The 22,661-nt window shown below is 34.8% G+C and overlaps 1 protein-coding gene across 1 annotated transcript; it reads left to right on the top strand.

The window, feature by feature from the left end:
* The first annotated feature begins 7,361 nt into the window (after positions 1–7,361).
* Positions 7,362–11,019, top strand: LOC136221785 (auxin transporter-like protein 5). The gene is made up of 8 exons (XM_066009212.1): positions 7,362–7,564; positions 7,642–7,827; positions 7,907–8,019; positions 8,138–8,321; positions 9,107–9,204; positions 9,645–9,852; positions 9,937–10,194; positions 10,499–11,019. Exons 1-8 carry the CDS (start codon positions 7,409–7,411, stop codon positions 10,748–10,750), a joined length of 1,455 nt encoding a protein of 484 aa, XP_065865284.1. The 5' UTR covers positions 7,362–7,408; the 3' UTR covers positions 10,751–11,019.
* The last annotated feature ends 11,642 nt before the right edge of the window (positions 11,020–22,661 follow it).

Genomic DNA, 22,661 nt, shown 5'->3' with positions numbered 1-22,661 from the left:
AATAAATATAAGGACCAAATTAACTCTTTTCCCTTTGACTTTTAACACCGTTAGTCAATTTGGTATGTGTTTGCTAACGGAATGAAGTACATGGTACCACTTTGCAAACTTTTAAACCACAGGGGTGCAGTTCGAAAATGGGCCACAAGGTTTATTTTTGTACTTTTCCCAATAATATAATATAATGTCTAACATTATTTCATTTGTCATTATAATTAACATGTTAAAAATGAATATATTTTCCCATTTTTAAGCTTAAAATTAGACCTGGACATGGACCAGGCTCGAGCCGGGCCTGTCGGGCTTTTAATAAAGCATGACGAGCCCAATCCCAGTCCAGCCCGTAAGAAATTTAATCGGGTTTGGACCCGGTCTGGACTCGGGCCTATGATATGAATCCCAAGCCCGTCCATCTAAGCCCATCTGTATATAAAAAAATACAATTAAATTTAAAATGTTTATAAAAATATATTTATGTTTATATTTATATATTATAATTTATAATTTATATAAATCATGTATCACAGAAACTTAAGTTATTTTATATTTATGTTTATAAAAATATATTATAATTTATATTTATATATTATAATATATATATAGTATATCGGGTCGGGCCGGCCGGACCGATGTAAAATGTGTAAAGCCCAAGCCCGTCCAGTTTTTGACGGGCTTATACGAGCTTGGACCGGGCCGGACCTAACAGTATTTTCATGTGTCCAAGCCCGGCTAAATGGGCCTGGACGGGTCGGGCGGGCTCACCGGCCCATATCCATGTATACTTAAAATCATATTCTTTTACTTAAATGTTTATTTTTACTTTGGTTATAGATAAATTTATGATATATATATATATATATAAAATGTAATTTCCATAAATAAAAATCTATTGGATTTAACTTTTTTTTTTGAAAGAGAAATGCATTAATGAGCCTCAATCGGACAATAAGTTAAGAGTATATGAAAAGTAAAACTCGGAATACTATAATAAAATTGAGGACACCCTATACGGGAATGTCGAGAAAAGGCATGAGCCAGCTCGTTAGCTTGTCTCAGAATAAACTTGACTGAGTAGAGGTCATGTTGATGTAGAATGGCTTGACATTGCGACAAGATATCACCGAATTCAGTACAATCCTCCGTCCCTTGTTTGATAGCGTCAGCCATAATTTTTGCATCAGTTCTAAAGGATACACGATTAAGCCATTTGCTTACCACCCATTCCATTGCACGGAGTAAAAAGATAGCTTCACTTTCTTTAACCGAGACCAAACTTTAAAGTACTTTCGTCCTTCTCGTGATGAACTGACTGTTGCTGTCCTGAAGAACTGCTCCAGCACCAGCCAACGAGGAAGAAGGGAAAATTTCAGCATCAGTATCGCAAGCCAGGAAGTTCAAATTAGGCGGGTGCCATTTTTGGCAGCAAATTGGTATCATCAGATACAGCTGATCAGTGTTAGATTTAAACTGTTGAGCTTGTAGCCAGTCAAAAAGGACATTACGGGCTCTGTAGCTAATATTTGTAGACGAAGTTTCTAATTTTACCCATAATTTATCATTTCTAGCCTTACATAAACTCCAACATATCACTACCATCAGCTCCGCTTTCTCCTTTGGAAGCTTAGTTAACAGTCCCAAAAAATAAGAGTTGAAGTCTATCAGCGGGACAGCTACCGGATAGAACAGATCTTTCAAATTGTAACCTTCCCACATCTTCAACGCAACAGGACAAAGTGAAAAAATATGACGTAAGTTTTCGCTCGGGGAACCGCATTGAACACAAACATCTTGAAGTTCCAGACCCCACCGATTTAAGTTATCTCGAGTTAGGAGCAGATTACGGGCTAGACTCCAGACAAAAAAGCGAATTTTCCATGGAACTCGCAGCTTCCAAACAACATTCCAGTCTTCAGGAAGTGAGTCGATGAAGTCTCCAATGAAGTTGCCAAACGATACGTAGACTTAACCGAATAAGTGCCCTTAGGATCCAGGTGCCATAGAATCTTATCAGAGTTGTGAAATCGGGGTACAATAATCTTACCAATAGCAGCAATACTCTTGATGAAATCCAATAACTCAAAATCCCACTCAACTGAATTAGGAATAAATAAATCACATACCTTTAACCCATCAAGTCCAGTGATCTTAGGAGTGGCCAGACATAAGTTATTGTCTTCTCTGAGCCATGGATCGTCCAAAACACTAATGGATTTGCCATCTCCAACCTTCCATCTTATACCATTCTGCAAAACTAGTTGGGAACACCAAATACTCCTCCATATGTAAGTAGGTGAATGACCCAAACGGGCATTCAAGAAATCCCCTTTAAGGAAATATTTGACTCTGAAGATTTTACTGGCAAGAGAATTGGGCCCCGAGAGGAAACGCCAACCTTGTTTTCCCAATATAGCAAGATTGAATGTCGTAAAATTCTGGAAATTTAGTCCACCAAAATGTGTAGGAATGCAAAGCCTATCCCATGATAACCAATTCATACTTCGGGTACCTGACCCTTTATTACCCCACCAGAATGAATTCAACACCCTCTGAATTTCCTCGATAGTGGAAACGGGTAAGAGAAAGACACTCATAAAATAAATGGGGATAGCCTGACCTGCCGAGCGAATCAATGTAGCTCGTCCGCCTTTGACATAGTCCGACCCCTCCATTTTTGAAGTTTTTGCCAAAGCCTATCCTTAAATAGTGAAAAGATCGCCTTCTTCTTTCTCCCCACCATTGAAGGTGGCCCTAGGTATTTACCCGTGGCTATCGAATTTGATACCCCAAGGATGGCAGACATAGCAGTTGATAGTTCCTGCGCCACATTACTATTACACAGAATTCCAGATTTATCAAAATTAATGGCATGCCCTGACGCCACCTCATAAGTGAGTAGTAACTGTTTCAGGTAATGACATTCCTGGATGTCAGCGCGGAAAAAAGAAAGGCATCATCTGCAAAAAGAATGTGAGAGATAGAAGGTGGTCCTATTATTATTTATTAGCCTTTTTGTTAGAGTCCATAGTTAAATAGACTAAATAAAATTTAAAATGAAAAAATTACCCGTTACCCAATTTTCTAACATAAACTTAACAATTTATTGCTATTGTTAATTTATAGATTTTGAACTATTAATTACACTTAGTGTCAGTGGAGGAATGAGGGGGGCTAGCCGTCAGAAATCGAAGAAGAAAAATAATTTCCATGGAAATACAGAAGCTTCAAAACCCTAGCCCCACTTCTGTTTTGTTGAGATCGCGTTGAAGAAGATAAGTTCTGTCTTTTTTCCAATTCCTTTATACAAAACGGCGTATTTTCATTCGTTTCACTTAATGAGTGAAATGACGTCATTTTGAATAAAGGAATCGGAAGAAAAAACACAGAAACTGTATATTGCTATCCTAATTTTAATTGAAATCCTTTTGCTGCTCGTTTTCTACACCGTCGTTGCTTCTCCTCAAACCACAAACTTCTTTTATTCTTCATCGAAAATTTCAATTGGAATGATCTCCAGCTAGGTTAGTAATTTCAATTCAAGTTTATACCCTAGCTTTTGGAATTTCAATTGAAGACTCTGCTTTTTCCCTAATTTCACATGAAGAGATTCCTAAAACTAAATTGGAATTAAAATTTTAATTGAATACTCTACTTCCCCTAATTGATTAATCGAAAACTGGAAGTGGATGGTTTAATCTTGCTTGACTGTTGCCGATAAAGTCGCGGCCTCTCTTAGAATCGGAGATATTGGCCCTTTTCAGATCTGAGGAAGGAGACACATAGCTTCCAGTAGGGGAGCTTATGTCAGATATTAATATAGAGTGGACCTTTAACTATCAGCTTGAGATTTTAGTTCAATGAGTTCCATGACATGGTATCAAAGCCAGTTTGACCAAATGGTTAGGGTTCGATTCCTGGCAGCCCCCATCTGTTGATTTAATTGCATTACATGGTACTATGGGCATGTGTCCCTAGCAAGCCAATCAATTCAACTAAAAGCTCAAGCTTATAGTTAATGCCCAATCATAGACCTTATATTAATATCTGACCTCAATTCATGCATGCTTCGACAAAAAACCATGCAATGTGGAAACCACAAAAGTTCAAAGCAAGGCGCTTGTTATGAGGTACATTTCTATTGTTGATCAGACAGTTGGTGTGTTCATAAAGCCACTTGTTCGGGTGGTTCCAATCCTCGCGAGACAAGCTTACAGTTTGTTCCCGCCCCAGGAGGTGTTAATGGTAGGTTCCTTGTTCAAAAAGTATTGTATTTATATAGGAATGTAAAGGTGTGAGAGTTGTAAACATACACAGTTTGGGAAATAGACATCAATAGGATTTGTGTAATCTAAATATACATATATATATATCATTATTTGAGGAATACGAGATTAGATTATCAGCCTCTAATCTTATACTAACTACATTCGTGGCACATGTTTAATTCTGACTTAACAGATTCCTAAGAGAATTTCCAATAACCTCTTATTTTGGAGATGATAAATAAAGGGTGAATATGAAAGGTATTATTGGAGATGATATGTCTTAGTTACTATTAAATAATTAAGAGTCAATTATTTATATTATTTTTAAGAGTCAATTATTTATAGGGTAAATTTTGAATAAAACCTGTGTGGTTTCACTAATTTTCCAATAAAGAACTGTGATTTACTTTTTGTCAAAACAAGGATTGAGGTTTCACATTTGGATTAATGCTATTAAAACCATCTTTAACGACCTGAAAATGAAAATTTTCAAGAATTAAAGTTGTTCAATGTCATATTTTTTTATAGAACTATATTTTTTATTTTCGAAAATCATCTTTTTTGGAACTTTCTCTCTCTAAACATTAACTTTCTCCCTCTTTACCAAATATCATCTAAATAATCTCAAAATAAAAAAGTTGAAGAATTAAAGTTGCTTAGAATATTACTAGTTCTTAAAATATGTCATTTTTGAAGTCGTCAATGGTGATTTTAATAGTATCAATTGAAAAAGTCCTTATTTTGCTAAAGTTGAAAACCTCAATCATTGTTTTGACAAAAAGTAAACCACAATCCTTTATCTGAAAATTAGTGAAACCACAAGGGTTTTATTTAAAATTTACTCTTATTTATATTATTTTTAGATATAGTTTATTAAAAGTTTATTGGAGGTGCTCTAACTAATTAAGAATGCACCTTTCACTTTGTTTCATCTAACTTTCACTAAACACAAATACCAATATCATTGTTGAACACAAAGTATACAATTTTATGTTACAGAATAATCATGAATGGTAAAAATGAAAGATTGAATAAATAATGAATATCCTTAAAATCACTCCAATATCGATGGTAAAAACCAGTAGAACACTCTTCCAAGTAGTAGTTAGGTAGTTTAGTGGCAGTGAAGATGCACTTTAATGATGATAATTTGGGAAATAAAAAAGTGGTAATTAAGCAAATATACATACATGTTTTGACGAAAGCATGCAGTCAAAAGGAGACACAATTAACAGCGAAATGTTAGACTACCTATCAATATGTTTTTTGTAACTTTAATAATTCACTTCACCTATTTCTAATCTATACAAAGACAAAATCATTATCCTCTCTTGGAATTATATATATTTTGCTGTAAGTTGAAATTCAAATATCATTCATAAGAAAATGAAAAAAAAAAAAGTATAAATAATAAAAATAAAAATAAAGGAGAAGCCCTTTTTGTAGGAAAAAATGATGTAAAAAGAAGTATGTGTTTTTGGTTTGCAAGAAGAAATTTGTCTTATATAAAAAAAAAAAGTGGAGATGATAATCATATGGGTAACATGTATGTGAAAAAGGAATTTAGGGAGTATAGAGTAGATTCTCCATTTTACAAAGCTTTAGCCATGTGATAAAAGCACCTTTCTTCTTCTTCTAAAGCGACCACGCCCGTTTGCCTGTAATCATGTGGTCTACTTTCTTATTATTTCATTTCCCTTCCCTTCCCTTGCTTATTTATTTTTTTAAATTCATTCATAATTATTACTTTTGTTATTATTTAGCTCCTTCTACATATGTACTACTCCCTCCATTCTTTTTTATATGTCGTTTAAGGTTTTTCATCAAGACCAATACAATATTAATGAGACTATTAAAATGACTAATGTACCCTTAATACTTTTCTCCTGGATCTCTACTTTCTATGCAAAATTTCTCTCTCTTATTAATTTTTATGACTTAATTAAGATAATTTGCATTAATAACTATATCTCTCTCTTACAATAAATAGGGGCAAATTAGAGAAAGTATTGTAAAAAGTGCATTGGTAATACAAAACGATATATAAAAATGAACAAATTCAAAAGTCCAAAACGTCATATAATAAAAAACGGAGGGAGTATTATACTACCCTTCTTTGCTTTTTTACCCCATGCCCCTTAATCACACCAATGTAAGTTGTAAAATTAGAGTTTGTTCTCAATATATTATATATGTAATCCATCCTAATTAATTTGGTACTTCGGATTACTATCACTAAAAAAGTTCAAAACATTAGAAGATCCTCAATATATATGAATGAGCATCCCAAATAGACTAATTACCATGTTTCGGTTAATAATCATAAAGATGTACAGCCTAATCACTATAGATACGTGAATTGCAGTTAGAACACGCTGAAATTGATGGGATTCATTCGAGGATGTACTCTCATTGTCATCTCTACACGTGTTTTGAGTAAGATTTTGAGTGCAAAAACAATTTAAACTACTAAAAATGTTTACAATATCTTCTTCATTTTTATCTCTTTGAACTCCGTTAATTTTGACACCATAGCGAAGTCACTAGACCCCAACCCCTCCTTTGATTCATTTTTATCTTATTGCATAAGATTATCAGGACAGATCCAGTGCGAGCAATTCATTCTCAAGAGACATCAAATAATTTGAGTTATTAGATTTAAAATGAATGTCTTGATCATTGTTTGTCCGAAATTCAGCAAAATGTTAAGGCAAAGCAGAGTAATGAAGCTAATTTTAAGGGGGAAATTAGGCAAAAATAATAAGAATAAGCTCGGAGCCGCTCGTGTGGAGAAAGCACTCGCTCCCATTCTGTAATTAATTTATTGATTGATTAAGCTTTAAAAGGAAGGAATTAAACTTTAAAAAAATAATGAACTAAAAAACAAAAGTATTGATTTGCAAAAAAGGACTCAACAAGCAGAATATTATCTCAAAACCCACAAAAAAAAAAAAAAATAAAAATAAAAACTCTCTCCCTCTTTTGAAACAAAAAGTGTACTCTTCTACTCTCTTCCCAAAAGCGCTTATGTAAAATACCTTTCAAAACACAGCCTTTTGCATCCTTCTCCATTATATATATACCTCCATTCCCATTTCCTTCTCTTCATTCAGTTAACCACAACCACCTTCATTCCGCCTGAGAATATGGCAGCTGATAAGGTAGTAGAGACAGTGATAGTAGGAAGTTATGTAGAGATGGAAACAGAAGGCCAATCTAAGACTATGAAAACTAAGCTCTCTCAATTTTTATGGCATGGAGGTTCCGTCTATGATGCTTGGTTTAGCTGTGCTTCTAATCAGGTTTAGTCTTACTCTAATTAAATCTTCCTTAATAATATATACTAAGTGAAGTATTAAGTAATTGTTATGTTTTGCAGGTGGCTCAAGTATTGCTTACTTTGCCATACTCATTCTCACAGCTGGGAATGCTATCAGGAATACTATTTCAGCTGTTTTATGGAGTCTTGGGTAGCTGGACTGCTTATCTTATTAGTATACTTTATGTAGAATACAGAACCAGGAAAGAAAGGGAAAAAGTTGATTTCAGGAACCATGTCATTCAGGTAATTCATTTAATTAACTACCTGTTTAACAAATTAATCACTCTCTTTTGTTAATCTAATTGACATGGTTTTAATATAGTGGTTTGAAGTTCTTGATGGACTCCTGGGAAAACATTGGAGGAATGTGGGTTTGGGATTTAACTGCACTTTTCTATTATTTGGATCTGTCATTCAGCTCATTGCTTGTGCAAGGTATATATTTATTCCCTTATTTGACTCTTGCTTTAACTCTATCCTGAATCACATGTTTTGCTAATGAATTATAGTGATTAAGTTAATGATTAATGAATAATTAATTTGAATGTTTCAGCAACATATATTACATAAATGACAATTTGGATAAAAGGACATGGACATACATATTCGGGGCTTGCTGTGCTACAACTGTGTTTATTCCTTCATTTCATAACTACAGAATTTGGTCATTTCTAGGCCTTGTTATGACTACTTACACTGCTTGGTATCTCACCATTGCCTCTATCCTCCATGGCCAGGTATATATATATGTTTAATTTATTGCATGGATTTATTTTTCATGCAATACATACACGACAACAAGTACTCTTATATAAAGGATATTCTGTCCCTCACATGTTGGCATGCTTTGTCTACACCAAATCCCTCTTGTCCTTTTCTCCTGTCGAGATAATACCAATTTAAAGACAAAAACAGGTGTTTTTGTCGTTTTTATCTTTACTGTGACTCTGTTAAGGTAAATTACACTACTGGTCCTTTACATTTAAGTTTTAAACTTTGGTCTCTGCTAGTATAGTTTAAGCAACTTTAACTTTTGAATTTTTGAGATTTTAGACAATTTAAATAATGTTGCATGAAAATAGAAACCCACACTGAAATGTTATTTCTAAGAAAAATTGGCTAAAAAATGGTAATTTAAACAGACACAAAATGCTAGTAAACAAGAGTTTCCGTGAAACATAGAGAAAAATGACTATTTAGAGAAAACCTTTGAAAAATTTAGAAAAAATGTGATTTCATAGTAAATATAGTTCTAAATAAAGTTGCAAACTTCAAGAACTTTTATGTTACTGGTAACAAATTCAAATAATCTTTTGTCTAGTTTGGAGGTAAAAACTAAAGTAGTATAAGATCATCTTCAACCCATTAGCGTAATCTTTATCTCCATTTTCTATTTTTCAAACATCAAATAAATATAGAATATAATTTACCCGGCTTTGTAAGTAGTGGATAAGATTTACATATGTGTAATTGCGATTAATTAAGAGTTTAAAGAGTTGAAGGAATGAAATGAAATTTGTAGGAGGAAGGTGTGAAGCATTCAGGACCAAGTAAGATGGTGTTATATTTCACAGGGGCCACAAACATTCTCTATACATTTGGGGGACATGCTGTTACTGTGTAAGACAACCTTTTCTTTTTATTTATTCATTTTTCCTGTCTTTTACCTTATTTACAAATCCCTCCACCTTTCCTTTTAACTCTTATAAATTACTGTATATGACTACACTTGACTTTTCATAGACATCATCTGACCATTTCATCTGTTTTTATATAATAATAATAATAAAAGTTTCTTTATTGTAATTCCCTAAGTTGCCCTTATGTGAGGCGTGGGAGGCAAAATAAAACCCCTTGCCTTTTGAATGCGCTGTAGATGTGGATTTTGCTTTTTAATCATGGATGCATAGAGTAGAGAGACCAAGCTGAGCTGTTGTTAATAATAACATCAAAAGGGACTCCACATGAACTAAAAGGACTGATTAGTCTAATATTGATAAATTTAGGGATAAACAAACTATTTTACAGTGTTTATAATTGGTGAAAAATGAATGAAACAGGGAAATAATGCATGCAATGTGGAAACCACAAAAGTTCAAGGCAATTTACTTGCTGGCAACAGCTTATGTGCTGACACTGACACTACCCTCAGCATCAGCAGTATATTGGGCATTTGGAGACAGGCTCCTTGACCACTCCAATGCTTTTGCTCTTCTTCCTAAATCACCCTTCAGGGACATGGCTGTCATTTTAATGCTTATTCACCAGGCATGCTTTTTTTCCTTTCTTCTCTTTTTTAAATATTTATTTATCATTCGGGTTGCAATCTAATTAGTGTAGTAACGGGTGCAGTTCATAACATTTGGGTTCGCATGCACGCCGCTGTACTTTGTGTGGGAGAAAGCAATAGGAATGCATGAATGTAAAAGCTTGTGCAAAAGGGCAGCAGCAAGATTACCTGTGGTCGTTCCTATTTGGTTTTTGGCTATCATCTTTCCATTCTTTGGACCCATCAACTCTACCGTTGGATCACTTCTTGTCAGTTTCACTGTTTACATTATTCCTGCTTTGGCCCACATTTTCACCTTTAAATCAGCTGCAGCAAGAGAGGTACAAAACTATTACTATACTCGTTCATGCATACTAGAATTCCCCTAATCAAATTCCATGTGGAATGTCTGACCCTACTGTTTTTGTCAGACATATTAAGTTTGACCAAATATGATTTGAAATTTCATTAATTTAAACGTTACTAATAATATTGATAGCGTGTGGTCACAGTCCAGCAGACCATTGCCTGATTTTTCTCCTATATTAATTACTGAGATCAAATTTGATATTTGAGCTCCAATATCTTAATTAATTTACTACTCCGTCCGATTCTAACATTATTTATGAACGGTTGTGGATGCAGAATGCAGTGGAGCAACCACCGAAGTTTGTTGGAAGATGGGTTGGGAGTTTCGTGATAAATGTATTTATAGTAGTATGGGTACTAATTGTTGGGTTTGGATTCGGTGGGTGGGCAAGCATGGTAAACTTCGTACACCAAATTGATACGTTTGGGCTTTTTAGTAAATGCTTCCAATGCCCAGCACCACCACCGTTGAACACCACCGCACCTCCTCCCCACCAGCCCAACAACCACACTCTTCACCACCTCTGATTTTGGTGACACTAAATATTGCTAACTCACAGGAAGTTTCCCAAAGGCTTATGAAACTATGATGATGAATCAGTTTCTACTACCTTGAGTTTTGCTCTGTTTTGTTAGATTATGGACAGAAGGGTTTTATTATAAATTAAAAAAGAAATTCATGCCCATATATATATCAGTTTCTTTTTTATTCTCTTTCTCTGTCCCACGATTAAATTTTGAGAGATGTATGAATTTCATTTCAAACAGAAATGTATGGATCAATTTTGAATATTAAATTTGTACTTCTCATATATGTTATTATTTTTTAGCCTAACACATATCTAGCCTTTCAAATGGCTAAAAGAAAAAAAAGAAAAACTCAACATGCCCTTGAGCTTTAAAAACAAGGGGAAAGTTCAAATAAAACCCTTGTGGTTTCACTAATTTTCAGATAAAGGAATGTGGTTTACTTTTTGTCAAAACGAGTATTTAGGTTTCGCACTTTTAATAATGCTATTAAAACTATCTTTAACGACCTCAAAATGAAAATTTTCAAGAATTAAAGTTGTTCAATGTCATATTTTCTATGGAACTACATTTTCGATTTTAGAAAATCATCTTTTTTGGAACTTTCTCTCTCTAAACATTAACTTTCTCTCTCTTTACCAAACATCATCTAAATAATCTCGAAATAAAAAAGTTGAAGAATTAAAGTTGTTTAGAATATTAGTAGTTCTTAAAATATGTCATTTTTGAAGTTGTTAATGGTGATTTTAATAGTATCAATCGAAAAAATCCTTATTTTGCTAAAGTTGAAAACATCAGTCCTCGTTTTGACAAAAAGTAAACCACGGTCCTTTATCTGAAAATTAGTGATAACACAGGGGTTTTATTTGAACTTTACCCTGAAAACAACCCAATAACTTGCAAACTTACTTAAATAGACTGAATAACTAAAATGTCAGCAATAGCCACATCATTCTGTAATGTTGAGATGATTGTTGAAAATTAAAGTAAATATGCAGCCTCGTTAGATAACTATTTCACACATATAATATGTGCATATACAGTAAAAGGTAAAGTATACTTTTAAATATGTGTGGTTTAACTCGATGATTTACAAATGTACTTCTGATTTAAAAACTTATAAACATATGTCTATGGCTTGTACCGTTTAGAGCTAAAGGATCTAATCAACTCAATAAACTCGAAAAAAAAATGAAGAAGAAAATCTGCTTTTCTCATTCAATTGAAATGAAGAATAAACTATTACATATATAGAGCAGAGAAAAGTAGGGGGCAATGGGGATGGATTATCCGAAAACCGCATGTGACGGGGAATAACAGTAAAAATTAGAGATGGTGATGGGGACGAGGAATTTTTTTTCCCCGAAACCTAAATGGGGATGAGGATGATGATTGATATATGTGTTCCGTTACCGTGTAAATTCTCGTAGGGATCCCCGAATAAAATTATTAATTTTAATTTCTAACTATTTTTTTTATATCAATGTATCATAATAAATTAGTATGGGATAATATAACCAATAATTATTGGTTGTAACCACCAATTGCTGGTCACAGATTAAAGAGTAACCAGTATAATATTAAATGTTTTGATTATTTTTTAAAAATATTATAATTAAATTTTTGTATATATAAAAATTAGTATTATTAATTTATTGGTCATGGGGATTCCCCGAAAGCGTATGGGGAGGGGATGGGAATGAAAAAATTCTGAATCATTTAATGGGGATTCCCCAAAACCGTCCCGTTAACATTTGAGGACGGAATAGTAAATACATATCCGTTTCCGCTCCGTACCGTTGCCACCCCTAGAGAAAGGAAAGAAAGCTAGCAATCATTGTCCGATTTTAGTTTGTAAGGAAATCGGACAAAGATTGTCCGACTTCCTTGTGCGACGAAGGACAAAGGTAGTCCTTCATCCCACAATAAAGTCGGACAATTTTTGTCCAACTTCATCTTGCAAAGAAGTCGGATAAAGCTTGTCTCTCTGTGAGATTTCAGAAAAAGAGCGGGCTGCTCTTTTTTAGGAGAGATTCCCATTACACTGCTCCCATGCAAGGAGCAGTGTATTCATGTATCAACTTTCATTCATCCATCCGAGCAAAAATTTCCTATATATCTGTTGCTGTTGAGATTTTGTTTTTTTGATTCAAAGTTATTTTTGACCAAGTCTAGTTTAGTAGCTTCTAAAAACAAGTATTTGATTTTGTTATTGAGATATTAATGGATAACAAATAAGATTTTAATGTTTTCCTCTAATATCTTCTTGTTGCATTATAAACCTACAAAAAAAACCATTAATCTGTACTTTTAAGTTGGACAGAACATTGACAGATTAAATAAAATCGTTAGCACCAATTTATTTTCTTATTATTTCTTTGGGTTATGGTACAAAAATACCCCTAACGTTTTGGGTCAGGAGCAATTTTACCCCTAACGTCTAAAATGGTGCAATTTTACCCCTAACGTTGGAAGGCAAGAGCAATTTTACCCATAACGTTGATAAATTTGGTCAATTTGAGAAATAATTCATGAAACTGTCTTCTCGGTCATGAATCTTGTCATCTACACTTCACACATGCGTTATTTTATCAGTAACAAATCACAAACATATGTTGGAATGTGAAAAAAATAAAAAATATATATATATATATAAAATATAATGTCTTTTGTACGAATTAGACAAAAAAAAATTCAAAAAATTCACCGAATTTATAAATATTAATCTTCAATTTTATTATTAAATTATAAAAAACATGATATCGTTTTTTAGAACGAATTGATATGCAATTGGTGCAAAATAAAAAAAAAGACTGTATTTTATAACAGTGTCTGAAATTGACCTAATTTATTAACGTTAGAGGTAAAATTGTTCTTGGCTACAAACGTTGGGGGTAAAATTACACCATTTTGAATGTTAGGGGTAAAATTGCTCTTGACCCAAAACGTTAAAGGTATTTTTATACCTTAACCCAATTTCTTTTATACTCTTCTCAAAAAAAAAAAAAAAAAAAACCCAACAATATCAACATTCTTTCTTCAACAATTTTTCTATAACTCTCCTTCATCAACTTCCACATAACTTTCATTCTTACATAACTCTCATTCTCATTTACTTCTACTTCACATAACTCTCATTCCCTCTCAACTAATCTTACTATTTTTCTCCATCTATTTCAACTATCTTACGTATTTATTTCAACTACCTTACATATTTCTCCTCTTTCTCTAATTAAAGGTATGTATAAATTATGTTGACGTGTAGTTTATTTATTTATATAGATTTATATTTATTTTTTTTTTGGTAGAAAAGGAAAGCAAAGCAAAGCAAAACAAGCAACTACACCGGGATTAGCCTAGGAAAGCTAACCCCAATCTTATCCTCTAAAAGAAGAGGAGAAAGAGCGATAGGGGGAACGGTAAGGGTAGAAACACCTAACACCCCCTCATGGCCTGCCGCCGCCAAGTGATCTGCAACACGGTTCTGCTCCCGGAAAATGTGGCTGAACTCAAGGATATCAAATGAGGGGCTAAGCCTCTTAATAGCTTTAATAAGGTTGCGGCTATGAAGACCCATGACATGACCACCCAAAACCATATTGATGGCCTCCAAGTTATCTGACTCCACAGAAAGCCTCTTAACACTCAGCCTAATCGCCAGCTGGATCCCAGAGAGAATGCCCCAGAGCTCCGCAGAGAAGGAAGAATCCAAACCCAAATTCTGGGTAAACCCAGAAAGCCAGGCGCCTCCCGCATCCCTAAGAACACCTCCGGCAGCAATCTTAACATATAATAATTTTTATATTGAATATATAAAAATTATTATATGTTGATGTCGCTTATATATATTTGCAGGGATAGATCATAATTTTTAATTAGCGGAGGCAAACTATATAAACAATGTAAAATAAAAAATTTACAAAAAGCAATAACAAAAAATATGTTTAGGAAATCGACATGGTAGAATCCGAGAATTCAACCTTGACTAAAATGGTATCCTTTTAGTATAGGGGTAAGGTGCAAAAATACCCCTAACGTTTACATCCATGAATAATTTTACCTACAACGTCTAAAATGATGCAATTTTTCTTCTAACGTTGGGAGCTAATAGCAATTTTACACCTAACGTTGGCAAGTTGGACCAATTTCAGCCATTATTATAAAACACAACTATTTTGTTCCTTATTCTCAACCAATTATATATCAGTTTACTTTCAAAAAAAAAAGATTTCATATTTTGAAAATCTAAGTTAGCCTCAAATTAACCAGAGAAGTAACAATTATATCATTTTTTTTTTTGTTATAAGGAAAGCATAAAGGAAAGAAAGGGAGAGAAGCTCCATGTAATCATCCCGAAGCAGGATTTGTAAGTCTTCTTGTGCCTGTTCCATAATATTCAAGTCAATTGGGAAGTCAAAAGTCGACGCTGCTAAATGATTAGCACACTGACTCCGCTCCCTGTGGATGTGGTCCATTTTCGCAGAATCAAACTTGTCTATCAGAACCTGAATCCCTCTGATTAGGGCACGCACTGGATGGTGTATAGGGCATGATTGATTTATGAACTTGACTACCTCATGGTAGTCTGACTTGATAATCATTATCCTCGCTTGGTTCTCCAAAGCCATGTTTAACCCCAAAAATACCCCCCACAATTCAGTCTCAAACTAATTGCCTTTCCCAATATTGTGTGCGAAACCACAAATCCAACGACCATTGCTGTCCCTCAGGAGCCCCCTTGCCACAATACGGTCATCAAGCCATCTGCAGGATCCATCGGTATTAAGCTTCCAGATCCCTTGCGAGGTTTATCCCAGCTTAACCAGACTTCTCTTTAGCTTGGACGTTGAGTGTGTGCGGTGACAAGGTCCCAACAGCTTTCGTTCTCCCTAACCCGTTGTTTGACAATTCGACCTTTATCCAAGGGAAGGGAGAAATTCTGTTCGAAAAGTGATTTATTTCTCCATTCCCACAACAGCGCCGTTACTGTTACGAAAAAGACGTTCGAGTTTGCAATTCCAAATGCACCTTCGGGTTCAGAGAAACATTGACTGAACCAGTTCGGTTCGGACAAGGAAGCAAAATCATTCGAAGAGTGATGAGGGATAAGGGACTTCCAAGTCTCCAAACTAACTTGGCAATCACGCAGTGCATCGTCCTTGGATCTGCACCTTGGGCAGGTGTCTGTGTCCACCAGGTGGCGCCTTTTCCTTTCTATATTTGTCAATATTCTTTCGTGTAAGCAGAACCAAACAAAGGATTTAGATCATTGTGGTATTTTCAGTTTCTAAACCTGTGTAAACCAAGGCCTCGCTTGATTCTCGTTGGTTCCCTCCCTAATATGCTTATAGGCAACACTGCACTTAAATTCGCCGGAGGTTGAGTTCCTCCATCTAAGCATATCGCAAATATCCAATGTCACTTTAATCAACACGCAACGAATTCGCAGCATCTGCCTCAAGGTACTTTTCCAAAATTTCCCATTTCCAATCGCTGTTGTCATCCACAAATTTCCCATTTAATTACACCGATTATAACCAAAAATGATACATAATAATAAAAGCAGATGATAGAAAATATGAGAAAAGAATATAGTTTGAATGATTGGTTCGCTTCTCAAAAATTTCAGAATAAAAAGGGGTTGCATGCTATCCTATGCTATGCTTGGATCAATATAATGCGGAAATGAATAATAATAATTTAACAGACAGAAAAGTAGGCCAAAGTTAGCTTTTGTGCAATACCAGAACAGAACCCCTTTTGTAAGAGCATGCCAAAACCCTTTCATACAAATTAATCATAACCTTCTTTTCTTTTTTTCCACTCTATTACACAAAGAAAATATAAAAAAAATTACTTAAATCCCTAAGCCTACTTACTTAACCTACGTTCATTTTTTCCTCTTTTCATATTAAAATTTGTGAAATATCTCCTGTATCATCCCTGAGAAATAGTGGTGCAATCTCGAACAAACCTTAAAACATAGGACGTAATTGTATAACACAAAATTAAATTTGCATAGTTGGTTTAAGTTGTAGCTAAGAGCTCCTTCACAACCAAGTAAGTTTGAATCTACCTATCCTCAGTTTTTATCTCATTTTAATTTTTCCTCTTAAATTCCCCCATATATGTTTTTATCTAATCATGATTTTTCCCCTCAAATTCTCTTTAAATCAGAATGTGAATATTAAATTATATTTTTTTCATAATTGTTTTTAGCTAAGTATAAGTTTTTTTTGTCAATATTATTAACTAATTTAATTATCTTTTTTCATCATTGTTACTAATTAATTTTAATTTTTTTATTTAATCAAATTATCAATGTAAATATTTAATTTATAAAAAATAATATATTTGTTAGGAGTTTTACTTTACAAAATTAGCATTGAACTTATAGAAAATTAAATATGTCTACCATTAGACACTTCTAATTTTTTAGTCAACACACTAAAATGAAACAGTTTTATCATGCTGGAGGCCAGAAATTTTTTACAAATAATTATAAATATATCATTATGTTCTATATATATCATAAATAAAGTATGATTTTAAATTCTAATTTATAAATTTTAGACCATAAGTCATAAATTCTAGAATCTAAAAAAATATATTCTAATCTCTTAATTTATAAACTCTAGTTCTTAAAATATATTAAAAATAATAATTTAGTTAATTTAAACTTGACATAATTAGAGATAAATTTTTAAAACTGATTTTATGTGTAAATTTTTCTTTAATTTTTAGCAATGTTATCAGGCTCGGACCGGACCGACTGGTCCGACCGGTCGAACTGGGAACCGGTGAGGAGATCCGAGCCTGTCCAGTTTGTTGAGGAGAGATCCGGGTTTGAACCGGGACCTGACGATTCGACCGGGAACCGGTGGAACCCCGAGTCTCTAACATTGCACGCAGGATTGCAAAATTTGGTAGGCAAGGCAAGCAGGCTGGTTTTGAAAAAATTGTAGGGCGGGCTGGTTTTTTTTGTAGGCGGGATACAAAATGATTTGATTTGAAACTGGGTTGAAAATACAAAATGATCTGAAAAAATAATAGCAAAAGTGATCAAGTTAAGGGACCTCATTACGGTGCGGCATTCGCGTCGCCCACGTCACGCGGGTGCGCCCCTAATCCAGTGATTAATCGATTGCACCTCCTGCACGTGAGAGAGCATTTTCCCTAGTAATTAGTTAAAGGGATAGTTACACAAATATTCACTTTTTAATAAATAAATACAAATTTCTACAACTTGTAAAATTAATTTTTAATTTGTCAGATCTCTACAAAATATATATTTCCTGTATTTTAATCCTAACTGTTTTTTATGACAAAAGCAAAATAAAAAACTGCTTATATGATAATAGATGAATTTTTTGTGTTTTATTGATAAAAACCCAAAAACAATTTATATAACTGTAAAATAATATTCAAACTTAAATTATCATGTAATTTTCTATTAGTTAAACCCTTGTAAAGCCCATTTACTTATAAACTAGTTAAGTTTTTCCTTTATTTCTTATGTGGGATGTGAATGCTTAATTTCTTTTTATTTTCTTCCAAACCATTTCAAGTCGTTCACTTTGAGCATCAATTTCTCATTCTGCACTTGTCCGTTTTGAGTTTATAATATATTTTTAAAAAGATCTCATGACATAGAATACGCTAATATGTTTCAATTTATTCTGAACTTAATTTATTCGTTATATATTTAAGACTCAAATTAACAAAAAATAACAAACCAAAAGTTGTTTATAATTTATATTAGGTATATATAATGTATAAAACATAATTTTGAATTAATTATATATATTATATAAATATTATTTATTTATTTATTACGTCATCCGGTTCGACCAATCCGAGCTATTCGGTCCTACCAAGTGACTCGTGACCCAGTTACCAATCCGGTTTGATGTCCGGTCCAGTTCTGATAACATTGATTTTTAGGAATGAGTTGAGCCGGAAGAAATGTTTGCATAAATAAAAGAGGAAATTACATCAAAAATCAGATTTTAATTTTTATTTAAAATTATGAAAATTGTTTTTATGTATTTTATCATTATATTATTTTAAATCTTAAAATATCAAAATCTAATAACTTTATTTTTGTTTTGGTCAAATTTTCAGTTAATTACTTGTAAAAAAAACTGTTTTAAAAAACCTACTAAATTTGATATTTAAATAAATTTGTTTAAGAATTTGAGACACTCGTAAATAATTTGTTAATCATGACTATTGTCAATGAAAATAGTTGAGTCTGTTAATAGCCTTTTTGATAACCGGCCTGGCCTTAAGGGTTGGGCTCATTGACTTTAAATACAAAAAATGTTCATGTTTTCATTTAAAATGCATACATTATCAATCATCCGGATATGGTATGTATCTCTGAACCTATGGTTGCTTTAGATAGGATTCACTCATCTTTCTGGAATGCTATTGGCTTGCAGTTTGTTGCTGGGAACTCTTGTAATTCTCTTTGGCTTTTTTGTAAAATTGGTACTATTCATCTCTGCTCTCTGATTCTTTGTCATGATCAGCACCTCTCGATCAATTATGGTAGTGCCACGGTTTACACTCAGCTCTCTTTCGTCTATGGCAGTAATTTTTTTGGCAGAAGAAGTATGCTTTGGGATTCACTCAGTGCTATTGTGGTCAGTCAGAAAAAGCTGGTTATCGGTGATTTTAATGCAGTCATCGGTGCTCATGAAAAGACGGGTCGTAGTCCTTCTGCCATTAGTTGTAGGGACTTTCACGACTTTATTAAAAATAATGGTCATGCGGAAATTGATAGTTCTAGTATGCAATTTAGTTGGTCTAATGGTCATATTGGCTCAGAACATGTTGAATGCAAACTTGACAGGGCTCTTGTGACTGATGAATTTATTGATTCCTGGGATTCAATCAGTTGTTCTGTTCTCCCTCGCCATCAATCTGATCACAGTCCGTTACTTTTGGTATGAAAAAATGGTTTGGCTCGGCAGACCCGCTTCCGTTTCCTCTCTATGTGGACTACTCATGATTCACTAACGGGTTTGATTGCCGATCATTGGTGTAACAGTCATGTTTCCCTTCCTCCGACGCAGCTTCTTTGTCATAAACTTAAAGCTTTGAAGCCTAAACTGCGTATATGGAACATGTAAGTTTTTGGTAGGGTAGAAGTCAATATTGTTGCTGCTCAGTCTAGGCTAGTTGAAGTTCAAAGAGACATCTCAGTGCAGGGTTTGAATGAGAATTGGCGGTTGATTGAGGCAGAAGCTCAGAGCGATCTTGATCTTCAGCTTCACCGGTAAGAATTGCTTCTTCGTGATAAAAGTAGAGAAAAATGGCTTGAGGCGGGGGATTGGAACTCTAGTTTTTTTCACCGTTCGGCAAAAGGTAAGAACGTTCAATCTTCAATGGATTCTCTTCTCATTAACGGGAATTTGGCTGATGATGAGAATATCATTTCTCAACATGTGGTAGATTACTTCTCCACTCTGTTTACTAGCAGCAGGCTAACTATCAATCAGGGTTCTATTTCTGCGGTTATTCTGGATTTGGTCACTTTGGAGGACAATGATCAGCTCACGCATCGGCAGCGCAAGAAGAAATCCGTGCTGCGGTTTTCAGTCTTAGCCGTGATAGCTCTCCGGGTCCAGATGGCTATGGGGGGTTTTTCTACCAGTACTTTTGGGATATAATTGCTTCAGATGTCTGTAAGATGGTACAGAGTTTCTTTGATATTGGTTGTATGCTTCTAGGTATGAACTCTAGTATTATGACTCTTCTTCCCAAAGTTGCTGAAGCTAATGAAATTCAGCATTTTCGACCTATCGTCATGAGCAATTTTAATTATAAGATCATTTCAAAGATCCTTGCTGAGAGGTTGGCGCCTGTCGCCACGCGCATTGTTTCGGATAACCAATTCGGATTCATTTCTGGCAGAAGCATTCATCATTGCATTGCAGCGGCTTCAGAGGGGGTAAATATGTTAAACAAGAATTGCTTTGGCGGAAATATGGCTTTGAAGATTGATATCAGGAAAGCTTTTGACACCATTGACTGGAATTTTCTTTTGGCTGTTCTTGAATCTTTTGGTTTTTCTTTGCAATTTAGAAGCTGGATATTGGAAATTCTTCAGTCTGCTCGTATGTCAATTGCTTTTAGAGGGGGTGCAAGGGTTATTTTAGCTGCTCATGTGGGGTTCGACAAGGGAATCCTCTTTCTCCAATTCTATTTGGTATTGCAGAGGACTTCTTTAGTCGTTGACTGGCCAAGTTGGTGGGTGAAGGCAAATTTTAACCTATGGTTTATCACAACTCTACTCATTTTCCTTCTCACCTCCTATATGCAGATGATATATTAATTTTTGGCGGGTTACTCTCAAAAATATGAAATGTGTCAAGGATCTTTTCAATTTTATGCAGCCATATCGGGTCAAACGGTTAACTGGGATAAATCTGCAATTTATTTTGGGAACAGTATTAGCATTCAGCGCAGAAATCGGCTCATTGATATTTTGGGTATTCAGGTTGCTCGCCTGCCATTTAATTATGTTGGGGTACCAATTTTTCAGGGGGCGCCAAAGACTCGGCAGTCACTTATGGATCGTTTCCTGGCTAAATTTAGTCTGTGGAAAGGGCAGTCACTCTCTTTTGCAGGTAGGCTAACTCTGATAAAATCTGCATTAACGGGTGCTCTAATACATTCATTTATGATTTACAAGTGGCCATCCTCCCTCACCACAAAGATTGCTAAAGCTCTCAGAAACTTCCTTTGGACTGGGGACAATGATCAGAGAAAGCTGCTTACGGTCAAATGGAAGAAGTGTTGTCAATTGTATGAATTTGGGGGACTTTGAATCAAGGATATTGGACTATTCAACAATTCTCTTCTTAGTAAGTTCAGCTGGGATTTGATTAAAAAAACGGTTATATCCCCACTTTGCTTCGAAGTCGTTTCCTTTATCAATCTGGTATGCCTAAGCGCTATATTTCAAATTCATCGGTTTGGACCTCTGTTCGACCAATTTATGATCAGATCAGTTTGGATGTGACCTGGTGGTTTGGAGATAACTCTGAACTGAATTTCTGGACGGACTCTTGGATTGTACCGACGGTTGTAAATCAACTCAGCATCCCGGCAAATCTTCAGCGCAAGCTTTATGACCCGCTTCACTCTTTTCGGGACGATGAATCCTGGACTAATTTGCATCGACTCCCTGATCCTGTTCAATTGAACATTCAGAGGGTTTCTAGACGTCGGGACGGAACCGACACCTGTGTGTGGAAGCCGTCTATGTCAGGTGTGTATACTGCCAAAGGTTCTTATAGCTCCTTCTGCGACAGCACTCCGGTTGAGTGGAACAATTTCCTTTGGAATGCCTTTGTGCCGCCTAGGTGATCTGTCACCTACTGGTTAGTGATTCATAGGAAAATTAGGTTCAAACCAATTTACAGGTTTGTGGTTTTTCACTTGCTTCGAGATGTGAATTGTGTAAATGTCATATTGAATCAATTGATCATCTTTTCGTCACGTGCCCTGTGTCAAATAGTCTATGGAATGTTGTCTTCTCTGTTTTTGGCTTACACCGTAGTAGTCTATTGACTTTTGGGAATCTTTTTTGGGAGATTAGAGCTGTCCGTTTGCATATTTCTATGAGAAATTGGTGGAATTTGGCTTCTATAATTGTTGTTTGGTACATTTGGTACATCAGGAATATGGCTATTTTTGAAAATGATCTTCCTTCAATCCAATTCCTTCAGGCTTCACTTTTACATTCAGAAACCAAAATGGTTTCTCAATTTGTTGATCCTGCTAGGCCTCCGCCGGACCCTATCATTGTTCGCTGGTGTCCGCCGCCGTCGGGTTGGAGAAAGGTTAATACCGACGGCGCGGCGGACGGAGCGCCTGGTATCGCCGGAGCTGGTGGGAT

The sequence above is a fragment of the Euphorbia lathyris genome, chromosome 3 (assembly GCF_963576675.1).
Source record: "Euphorbia lathyris chromosome 3, ddEupLath1.1, whole genome shotgun sequence".
In the NCBI taxonomy this organism is placed as follows: Eukaryota; Viridiplantae; Streptophyta; class Magnoliopsida; order Malpighiales; family Euphorbiaceae; genus Euphorbia; species Euphorbia lathyris.
The sequence above is the reverse complement of the archived record's forward strand: the minus strand, read 5'-3'. Positions and strand labels throughout refer to the sequence as shown.

Coding starts and splice junctions, on each gene's coding strand:
- LOC136221785 (XM_066009212.1), top strand. CDS start 7,409: ATGGCAGCTGATAAGGTAGTAGAGACAGTGATAGTAGGAAGTTATGTA. Junction 7,565..7,641: donor TTAGCTGTGCTTCTAATCAG/GTTTAGTCTTAC, acceptor TATGTTTTGCAG/GTGGCTCAAGTATTGCTTAC. Junction 8,322..9,106: donor CCTCTATCCTCCATGGCCAG/GTATATATATAT, acceptor TGAAATTTGTAG/GAGGAAGGTGTGAAGCATTC.